Here is a 12,038-nt window from a genome sequence, read left to right on the forward strand (position 1 = left end):
AGTGGTATAGTAACCAGGAAGCTCAAAGAGATAAAAATATCAATGGTGCAACATATAACAATATAACCATAAGTAGATACTCAAGAAATGCAGAGAGAAATGCTAAGCCATTTTATTATACTGAGTAATAGAATGAGTACAGGAGGTGATCAGAAATATGGCACCTCAACTTGTACAAGGCAAGTGAATAAATACACTCAGAATAGCAAAGGAATGGCCTCTCTCTGAACTGCGTCTAAGCTACCAAAGAATTGTCGTGCTACTGCTGCTGCTAGAAATCAAATGAGGATTTGGGGTTGTTCCCCTCCTCAGAAAATGCTGAAACTTTGGAATCGGACTCTACTCAAGAAACCTAGAAAAACCCAGAAAGATTTTCTGAAATGGACGACTCCCAAAAATCACCCCCTTGAGGACCCACACAATCCCTCAAGGCTTTGGGTTGCCACTGAAATAAGCCCACCTCAACTCTGCCTAAAACTCAGCCAAAATCCTCCAATATGCAAGGGTTGATCCCCTGCTCAACCTCCCAACACAAATCCCCCTGCAAAACCTCAATCCAGAACTCTTGCCAAAAATAACTGCGTCATCCCTCTCAAGACTGCGCAATCCTCCAAGATGCTCAATCCTCCTGCCAAAATGCCGATGAAACTACTACAAAAATACTGATGGAAAATACCTTTCCCGAGCAGGCACTTGAAGTCCCCTAGGGCTAAGGGTGAGATCTCCGAACGGAGACACTCAATGCACTAAACAGTGTTGCAGACTAGCTAAATAGCCAGCGTGCTCTAAGTCGAAGTGACTAGCTCAAATGCACATAATCGAATGCCAAAATGAGGAGGCTCCTCTCTCCTTTATAGCGTTGGCCTCTCTCAATCCCAAGGCTCACCTCTTCCAACGTAGCTTCCCTCTTGCCACGTGTTTCTCACCATCTGCGCAATCACTCCAAGTGTCTACGTGGGCCCCTCCTCTACGTGGTTCTTTGGCCCCCCTTGGCTCACCTTTTAAGTTACAACGTTGTGCTACTAGGGAGTGTCTTTATTCATGAAGTGAGTATGTCCCCCTCTCCGCACCTTTTTATTTATAACTAGCTATAGAAGGCAAAACTGAGCAAAAATTGAATAATCCAATTAGCCATTGCTAATTAGGAATATTACATGGGTCTTCATCTTGGGGTTTGGTCTCCCTATATGGAGTCCAAGCCCTCTAGAGGGCCATATTGGCATTTGTAGGGTGTGCGTTGAGAGCCATGGGCCTCCACTATAGTTATGCCATGGGAACCTTCAGTACCATGTGAAAATTTTGTTACTGCAATAACTGATTTATTTTACCTACTTATTTTCCAATAAGTTATTTACGAAAACCCTTTAGTAAACATTAAAATAAATTTTGCTGTAGACATCACACCATAATACAGAAACAAATACATGCACAATAATCAAACACATTAACACGGATATTTTCGGACAATTGTCTCCAGAAAAACCCAATGCGAGAAAACCGGTGCAGCAGAGGAGGATTTTGTTAATCAACTATTCTCGAGTACAACTGGGTGCCAAACGGCTTACCCAATAGAGATAAATTCTCCAGCACCCTCGCCCAAACTCAACGTCAAACTTTCTAGCCTCTGCACAGCGCCCAGACCCTCTGTGTTAGCTCCTGCCTCTCTGTGTCAGAACTAGGCCTCACCCACGCAGGCCGTCCAGTGACTGCGCAATCCTATTGCCTTTGCTTTTGCCTCTCTAATATCTGCATTGATCTTCTGGTGTTGTTCCTGCCTCTCCATTCCATACCCACTACCTCTTGCTGCAATCTAGACCGCTGGTTCGAATTTCTCAGCAAACCCCACTCCAGAAGTCGAATTGACTGGTCTCCCTCAGTGCGTTCTCCAACTGACCCTCAAGCCTCTTCTTGTACTTTTCCTAATGGTCCTTCAAGGACCGAGATTACATCTTTAATCAACGACTAAGATTAGATTTGGCTTGATCCATGTCTTTTGGAACCTTCTAACCCAGTTTTATATTAATACCCATTAATATTTTATTTTTCCTAAGTTCAGACTTAGGAACTCCATTAAAAATATTAATTATTTTAATATCTCCTAAACTGGGTAGAATCTACCCAAACCATTTCTGGATCTTGGAGATCTCATGTGCTTTAGCCTTTCCACCAATTTTCATGGCTAGATCACATCCAATGCTACCCCAAATCAACACTCCCACTTAGCAAGGATTGTGCACTAGTAATACTCCACACTGAGAATCACTCTGATTATACAACACCGGTACCTGTGCTGATGCTAGGCCTCCCCGCCCAACATCCTTGACTACTGCATCCTGTATTGCTGCCCATGGCTATGTCACTTCCACTACTGCATCCATATGGCAGCTCCCTCTGCATCTGTGCTACTGCTGGTCCTTTCTCCCAACACTGCAACTCCCTCTGCATCCGTGTTGTTGCTGGTCCTTCTTCCCAACACTGCATCTGCACTGCAACCTCTTCTCATCATGCTGCATCGTGCTACTACTGACTGCTACTGCACTGCAACATCATACCCAGTTCTGCTACTAAAATGGATTCTTTATCATCCCCATCTTCTCCCTAAAATAATCAAACATTTTTCTTCCAATGGCCTTTGTAAGGATGTCTGCCAACTATTCTCCTGTAGGAGTGTAGCTCAACTGTATAGCTCCTCGTTGGACACAGCCTTTGACAAAGTGACACTGAATATCAATATGCTTTGATCGATCGTGAAATACTGGATTCTCAGAGAGCTTGATGCAACTCTGCTTATCACACATGACCTTGGTTGCCTCCATATTTCTTCTGAATAGGTTCACAAGCAGTTTTCTAAGCCATATGGCCTTGCACGAAGTTGTGCTTGCAGCCATATATTTTTCCTCAGCTGAGCTCAGAGCTACAGATTTATGTTTCCTACTGCACCAGGAGGTCATTCCCGATCCAATGTTGAAACAATACCCAGAGGTACTTTTCCGATCCATTGAACTTCTAGCCCAATCTGCATCAGTAAATCCACTCAATCTAATATCCTTACTCCTGGTGTACGAGAGTCCATAATCGACTGTTCCCTGTATATATCTGAGAACATGTTTGGTTGTTTCCCAATGCGCTCTCTTCGATTCCACCACGAATTGATTCAGGGTGTTGACAACGTAACAAATGTCTGGCCTAGTATTGACCAGATACATCAGGGACCCTATGAGCTGCTTGTATAAGGTGGGATAAACATCCTTGTCTTCTGATGCATCAATTTTCTTCCAGTTGGTGATCATTGGGGTAGCCATGGGTCTACAATCCTGCATCCTGAATCTCTTCAGAATTTCTGTAGCATATTGCCCTTGTCCAAGGAAGATACCCCCCTTTAGCTGCCAAACTTCCAATCCCATGAAATAATGCATCTATCCCAAATCCTTCATGTCAAATTCTGTGGCTAGATTCTTCTTGCAGTCCTCGATGAGCCTAGATGATCTTGTCAGAAAGAGATCATCCACATATAATACTAGGATTAGAGGCTCATTCTCTACAACCAGATAGTAGAGATTTGGATCTGTGTCACTCTTAACAAATCCCATCTTCTGCAAGTAGCCATCAATTCGACCATACCATGCTCTAGGTGTCTGTTTCAGCCCATACAGGGCTTTCTTCAATCTGCATACATGAGACGTCTTCTCATGTGTCTCAAAGCCTTTTGGTTGTTCAATGTATACCTCCTCTTCTATCACCCTGTTCAGGAATGTCGTTTTGGCATCCATCTGATGAATCTCCCATCTCATCTGTGCTGCAAGAGATATCACGGTTCTAATGGATGTATACCTGGCTACTGGGGCAAAGGTCTCTTCGTAGTCAATTCCTTCCTTTTGAGCATATCCCTTAGCCACAAATCTGGCTTTGTATTTTTGCACACTATCATCTGCAACATATTTAATCTTGTAGATCCATCTCGAACCTACCACCAATCTGTCTTGAGGCCTCGGCACTATCTCCCAAACATCATTCACCATTATGGAATTGTATTCCTCTACCATCGCATCCAACCAAACCTAATGTTGAGAAGCCTCCTGAAAACTAGCAGGCTCCCCATCCTAAGCTACTAAAGCTTGATATCTATCTAGCAATTTTCACTACCTTTTATTGTTTCTTGGTGCACTGTTGAAATCCTCTGCATCTCACAGAATCTGACAAAGTTCCCTACTCGTTCTTCCCCTGGTAGCAAGTGCATTTGTTAGCTCCTCTTGTGATTCTTCCTGATCCGAGGAATAATTATTTACATCTGTTGGTTGAACTGGTTTGACCAACGGATCATCTTTTGACTGCTCCTCGGAAGCCATTTCTCGAGATTTCCTGAAGGCCCTATCCTCCATGAACTTCACATCTCGTCGAACTACTACCTTCTTGCTCCCTAGAAGATAGATTTTGTATGCCTTAGCGTTCTCGCTATATCCCACTAGATATCCTTTTGCTGTAGTTTGATCCAGCTTCTTCCTCGTTTCCTCGGGTATGCAGCAATATGCTAAGCTCCCAAATATCTTGAAATCACTGACTTCAGGTGTCTTCCCTATGAAGACTTTCTCTGGGGTAACCTTTCCCAATACCCGATGAGGAGTTCTATTCTAAACATAGACTTCCATGTTGCACGCTTTTGCCCACAAGAATTTTGGCATATCCTGATCATACATCATGGCCCTAGCTGCTTCCACGATAGTCCTGTTCTTTCTTTCTGCTACTCCATTATGCTCTGGATTGTAAGGAGTTGTCCACTCTCTTCTGATGCCCTCCTTAGCGCAAAAATCAGTGAAGTCCTTATCGACATACTCTCCACCATTATCTGAGCGCAAAACTTTTATTTTCTTCCCTGTCAGGTTCTCCACCAGAGCCTTGAACTCTTTGAATCAACAGAAAACCTCGTCCTTGGTTTTCAAAAAATAAATCCAAGTTTTCCTTGAGTGGTCATCAATGAAGGTGAGGAAGTACTCAGCACCACTAAGAGCTTTAATGGACATAGGTCCCCAGATATCTTTGTGTATCAATCCTAGTACACTCTTGGCCCTGTTTTTACTCCTAGGAAATGTGCTTTGGCATACTTTCCTAGAGCACATCCTCTGCATACATCATCTCATTCTGTACTAAGATCCAAAACTCCTACTACAGTTTTCCTGAAAATTCTTAGAGCCCCATGGTGCCAATGTCCCATTCTTTTGTGCCATAGTTCGTTCAAATCCTTGTCTCCATGACTGCCTATTAGTGCCATTGTAATCTATACAACCTGTTACTTCTGATCCTGATCTACACTTTCTTTTTCCAGCTTGGGTGTTTGACGTATACGTTCTCCTTGATGAAGAAAACGTCATAGCCCTTGCCTTGAAGTTGCGATACAAAAAGTAAGTTCATCCCTAGTCCTAGTACATGTAGTATGTTGGTAGCACGGAACCGCTCTCCCGTTTCTGTTTGAAAAACTATGGTACCCTTCCCTACTGGAGTACACTTTGCCTTATTCCCCATGGTGATCTGAAAATTCATCCTTTCCTCCTGATAATCTGAGAAACATTCTCGGATTCCTGTCATATGCCAAGAGGCTCCATTGTCTATATACCATACCTCTGATGATGCAGAGCTTGTCACACAAGAAGCTTCTTCTTCTAATCTGGAATCCAACATAGAGAAATCAAAATTACTGTCTCCTGTGCAATTTTCTGAAAATATATGCAAGTCTCCTGACATAGAGGCCTCTGCATCATGGTCTCTTCCCATAATTGATTTTCCCTTCCTGTCTCTGATTACTTGCTCTGATACCATGTGAAAATTCTATTACTGCAACAACTGATTTATTTTACCTACTTATTTTCCAATAAGTTATTTACGAAAACCCTTCAGTAAACATTAAATAAATTCTGCTGCAGATATCACACCATAATACAGAAACAAATACATGCACAAGAATCAAACACATCAACACAGATATTTTGGACAATTGTCCCCGGAAAAACCCAATGCAGGAAAATCGGTGCAACAGAGGAGGATTTTATTAATCAACTATTCTTGAGTACAACTGGGTGCCAAACTGGCTTACCCAATAGAGATAAATTCTCCAGCACCATCCCCCATACCCAACATCAAACTTGTTGGCCTTCGTGCAGCTCCCATACCCTCTGTGTCAGCTCCTACCTCTCTGCGTCAGCAATGGGCCTCTCTGTGTCACCCATGCAGGCCCTCCAATGATTGCACAGTCCTATTGCCTCTGCGTCTGCCTCTCTAATCTCTGTGCTGATCTTCTGGTGATGTTCCTGCCTCTCTGTTCTATCCCTGCTACCTCTTGTTGCAATCCAAACCACTGGTTTGAATTTCTCAGCAAACCCTGCTCTAGAAATCGAACTGACTAGTCTCCCTCAATGTGTTCTCCAACTAACCCTTAAGCCTCTTCTTATACTTTTCTTGTTGGTACTTCAACGACCGATATTACATCTCTAATCAATGGCTAAGATTAGATTTGGCTTGATCCATGTCTTTTGGAACCTTCTAACCCAGTTTTATATTAATACCCATTAATATTTTATTTTTCCTAAGTTTAGACTTAGGAACTCCATTAAAAATATTAATTATTTTAATATATCCTAGACCAGGTAGAATCTTCCCAAACCATTTCTCATGTGCTTTAGCCTCTCCACCAATTTTCATGGCTAGAGCACATCCGATGCTACCCCAAATCAACATACCACTCATTGCTCACTCGTGTTCCACTTGTTTGATGATGATGATGCACCTGGACCACCTTGCCCAGTCGGCTCCACCCTTGCAACATACATTTGGCAGTTGATCTAGGGCCTAGATGAGGTTGTGTCTCACCATGGGAGGCAAAGGGAGGGCTCGCATCATTGTTCCAACCCTTGCAAATGGGATATAGGCTTGTTCAATCCCCTTGGAGACCCATGAGGATGATTTTGTGGCCCCACAGCCACTTGGGAGCACCACAGGTCATTTGCTTGGAGATCAAGGGCCATCCCCTTCATCACTATTTATAGAGCCCTTCCACCCATTTTGGCACATGAAGGACTTCACTAGACCTTTCAAATGACCCTCCTAGCTATTGTATTACCATTGCGGCCCTCTTGAGAGGTTTATTTTTCATATTATAGAGCTATTTGATGGGATTGTCACTACAGAATGTTATTTTGCACAATATTTTATTATTAGACGCATCATTAGGTCTAATTAGGCAAATCGAATCCTTAGAGGATCATATATATTGATGAGAGGATCATTTCATTCCTCATCATCACTTGGATTTGTATCTCTCTCTTCTTGAGAATTTCGCTATAGCTATTGATGGACAAATTGGAGAAATATTGATGCATTTCAATGTTTTCATATCTTTTCTTGGTCTTGGAGCTTCAATTTTGTCTCTTTGATGATTAGATATATTTGCTATACTTGTAAGTACTCTTTCATGGTTCATCTCTTTCTATTGTATACATGACTAATGTATGGAATTTTCACTCACGAAATATGAAATTTTTCCCTAATTGAATGCAAAATTGTAAAAAAAAACGATTTTGTGAGGTATTTCATATGTTACATGTCTGGGTATGGTGAATGAATGTTCCTAGGGGTAAACTGTCTCCATAATTACCTTGAAAAGTCATCAAATTGTTGCAATAAGAAGTATAAATTCCTTGGTAACTTAGTAGCTGCCTCTAAGGCTATGTGAAGTTGCCATAGGACTCCTTGATTGGGTAAAGGCACTCCAAAAATTGAAAGCACATTGATTCCATTCTCCCAATAGGCTAGGCATTGATCTTATCCTTGGTGATCACCTTAAAAGAATATCTTTCCTCACCTCATCTCCTTCTTTCTAAGCCCTAACTGAAGAGGTCTCCTAGGGCATCAAGCAAAATATTTTTGAGCCATCCATTTGGAGAGCAAGTTGGACTACAACTGCGCTAGGGTTTTCCCTAGGCCCTTGCAAAGTTTGAAGGATTTTCCACGGCTAGATTTGGAATTATCCCAAGCCCTAGCTCCAACTTCGTTCTTGTCCCTAGGTTTCCTTGGTTAGTGGCTTCCTTAGGGGTCATTGCACTAAAAAATCAAGTTAATTTCAATTCCATTGACCCTCTTCTTCTCCCTTTCTTGGTCTAGATCTTTTGTTTGAAGTTTCACCCAAAACCCTAGGCCTTGCTTGGGTCCACTTGGGCTTCTTTGTGGTCTCACACCTTCATCATTTCTATTTCACAAGACCACTTTAGAAACCCTCTTCCCTTAAGGATCTTAGGTCTAGGGCATCCCTTATCAAGGAATATCTCTAATCCCTAGGTCTAGGCATCCTTTGAGCCTCTCTTGGAGAGCCCCACACCTTGATTCTAGAGCAAGCAAACCCTGTCATGTGAGTCTCTCTTGTGGATGGGCTTCTGAAATCACTATCTATCCCATCATTGACTTATCATTCATAGTGATTTTCCTTATACCGAGACTCCTCCTAGCGGTGAAAGTCCGTAAAGAGCAGGGGACATCGACTGAGGTGACAGTGGTTCCTTGTCCCATTGTTGCCACTTGGTCTAGTAGTTTCCCCTTTGGAACCCCTCCTAGGACCCCTGCTAGATTGAATGGTAACAAGCCACTACCCTGTTGTTGCTTATAGGTCTAGTTTATACCTTGTAGGGTTTCCATCTCCAAGGCCTGCTAGATTTTGCGGCAACAATATACACACACACACATTTATATTCAGAGAAGTTAGCTTTGTAAAATAAAAATACAAAATATTTTTACTTTTGGGTCGTGGTCATCTAAAGTTTCACTTAGAAGAGAGTGACTGTGTAATAGATCAACTTTCCTTTATCGTGTAGTTGTTTCTGAGGGAATTTTTTACTTGTTCTGTTTTGTTATCATTTGTGATATGTTTTGAAAAGGATAAATGCTGGATTTATTTTCTGTCAAACTGTTTGAAACAGTTCTATTTTTGAATTATATCATTTTTGAATGAGAATATATAATCTGTTGTTCTTGAGAAATAAAATCTTACTGTTTAATGTTTTCTATAACACTTACAATGTTAAATTTATTAACTCAGGTGTTAATCCTAAGTGAGCGTCTACAATCTATCACTGTGCTCCTTGATCAATTGCACACTGCACGATTCCGAGAGGTGATAGACAAAACAATGCCTAGACGGATGCGACATCTTCAATCTAAGCATAACTACTCAGAAACTCCAATCAGCAATGACCCAAAAGATACTGATGTCATTCAGCAGAACACTCTGGTTGGACCAAAGGGAATCCAAAAACAATTACTTGATGAAGAGACACAAGCACTACAGGTACTTGAGTGCAAATGCAAGGATATTATTGTTTCTCATTATGATATTATGGCCATCGAGGTTGTATGAAATGTTGTTGAATAAAACTTTTCCCCTTTTATTTTTTGTTAGTTCTGATCTACAATTTACTCAAATGCTCATGCAGGGAGAATTGACCTTTCTTCTAGGTACAGTGCAAGAAACAGAGAGAAATATGTTAGCAATATCAGCTTTGAATAACCTGTTTACAACTAATGTATTAGATCAAACTCAACAAATAGAGCGCTTGTATGAACAGGTATAGCCATTTGAATTTGAACCGTTGCACTTAATATGGACATCTTATTCAGAAGGTTGGCAGCTATAAAATAGATGCCGTTACTCACTTTCAATTTTAAAAAAATTATGAGTTTGTCTTAATACATACTAATGTATAAATTGAACTATTTTAGGATTTCAACTTTGATCTTAATTCACAGGTATAGCCATTTGAATTTGAACCGTTGCACTTAATATGGACATCTTATTCAGAAGGTTGGCAGCTATAAAATAGATACCGTTACTCACTTTCAATTTTAAAAAAATTATGGGTTTGTCTTAATACATACTAATGTATAAATTGAACTATTTTAGGATTTCAACTTTGATCTTAATTCACAGGATAGACAATACATTGTGTCTTTTTGGCAAGTAAAAATATACAAATATTCATAATAATGATATGGCTGTTGTAGAGGTTGGACACCGTTCAGCTTACTCCTGTGGAAGGTTGGACATGGCCTACCATATTAATTGTTAAGTCTCTAACATAGAGGATAAAGAGATCTAATTTTGGTGGCCCTTAGAGATGGCCACAATTTTCCCAATGAGTTGGGTCTAAGACCCCAAAGCAACTAGGAACTCTCCCAATAATTGCAGGGCTTCTTTCTCAATTACCGAAGGTAATATTATTAGGACAGGTGATTGCTCCTAACTTCTAAGTGGAGGGCTAGTAGGCTGCTTTGTGCTCAAATATAAAATACACAAAATCTCATTCACATGATTTGACTCTGGAATCTCCTTTCAAGAGTCTTCTTATAAAAATGTCTTTTCCATGTCTCTCTTGGGGTCAAAACTAGTCATCTATTCAACCTTTGTTCTTGTTGGTTGATTATTAAGAGAGATTGATTTGGTTTCCTCCATCACTGCTTCTTGAATTATTTTGGCTTCACCTTGCTCAGGGTCTATTACTTCATTTCCTCTTAGGCTCTCCTCAATTTGCCTTTCTTTAGTTCATTTTCACATACTAACCCCTAACTATTTCTACACCTTCCCTAGATGGTTCCTATTACGTCCCCTGTAAATAGGCTTGCCAAAGATACTTGCAATCTGCTAAAACTGACATAGATAGGACAAGGGCCCTGTTGCCGCAAAATATAGCAGGCCTTGGAAAGGAAAACCCTACAAGGTATAAACTGGACTTATAAGCAGCAATGGGGTACTAGGCCACTATCACCATAGCCAAAAACTCCTGCTCTTTACAAACTTTCACCGATGGGAGGAGTTTTGGTAGGAAATAGATCACTTATGATAGGTATTTTAGGGTTAAAGTGTGAAATGATCTCACTGGGAAGTCTTCACGAAAGACACAATTTAGGTTCAAGGCTTCAAAAGGAAGCAATTTGTTGTCTTTGAAGAGACCTAGAAATAAGGGCACGAGACCTAGGGTTTGATAGATTTGACGAGTGTTGGAGCAACTCAAGGTCAAGGCAAGGAGGAAAGGTTTCTTGTAATGTATTTTAGCTAAGCCAAGGCTCATGAAACCTTCAATGAAGTCCTTAAGTTGAGGGAAGAAAAATGAGGGTTTCCCTCTTAGGGAAAACACCTAGGGCAAGAGAATCTATGGATGAAATTGGCATGTATGCGCACCAAATTGATTGGTTTTGTGGACAATCCTACCCTCTTGATGTTAGGCTCTCCAACAACTAAAATCCTCCCTTCCTAGAAAGTCACACCAAGCCCTAGCTCTCTTTTTCTAGCCTTTAAAGGACCAAAATTAAGAGAGGAAATGTGGATCAAAGATAAGATTGATCACCAACAAGTTGTATTAGTGCTTTGTTCCTTGGGAGAATGGGGTCTAGGATGATTTAGGTTAGCTAAACTTGTTTCCAAGGAGGCCGAAATTTGATGCCCTAGCAAGTAAATTCTAGGCATTTACCCACTCAATGGAAAATGAATTTTTATGGGAGAGTTTTAATAAGTTCACCACTAAGACTATTTATCACATGTTGTACATGAGTGATGTATGCAATATTCATCTAGATAGTAATTCAATTAATCTTCAACAAATTAGGGCACAATTTTATTGCGACCTAGAATCAATAATTGCATACATTAGACATACAAAAATATATATTCAACAATAAAGTGTACTTACAAGACAGCATGCAAGAATTCCTTCCATTATCCAAAGATTAGCTCCAATAAATATAAACTCCAAATGTCAAAATGCATCCAATAGATCCAAAACATCCACAAGAGAACAAATGTGATTCCTCTAGAGAGGTTGAATTCCTCGCTGAATTTCCAAGAGTGATGATGATGAGAGATCACAAATGAATGATCTCTAATATATACATGTGCTACTAATGTCTAATTATGCCTACAAGCCCCTCAAATCATAAAATAATGGGCAAACTACAAGCAAGGTCACAAGCCGACCTTGTAGTTAATGTGAAACATAGTAAAATCTCCA

The 12,038-nt window shown here is 40.6% G+C and overlaps 1 protein-coding gene across 1 annotated transcript in view; it reads left to right on the top strand.

Annotated features, from left to right (window-relative positions):
• The window catches only part of LOC149249187 (syntaxin-81-like), a 433,615-nt gene that overhangs the window by 233,579 nt on the left and 187,998 nt on the right, over positions 1–12,038 (top strand). Inside the window, exon 9 of the mRNA XM_089456197.1 lies at positions 9,471–9,602. Coding sequence (XP_089312323.1) covers positions 9,471–9,602 — 132 coding nt within the window. The remainder of the gene's footprint in view (positions 1–9,470; positions 9,603–12,038) is intronic.

The sequence above is a fragment of the Pinus tabuliformis genome, chromosome 7 (genome assembly GCF_031772625.1).
Source record: "Pinus tabuliformis cultivar Carrire ecotype Pingquan chromosome 7, CPIR1, whole genome shotgun sequence".
NCBI classification, from domain to species: domain Eukaryota; kingdom Viridiplantae; phylum Streptophyta; class Pinopsida; order Pinales; family Pinaceae; genus Pinus; species Pinus tabuliformis.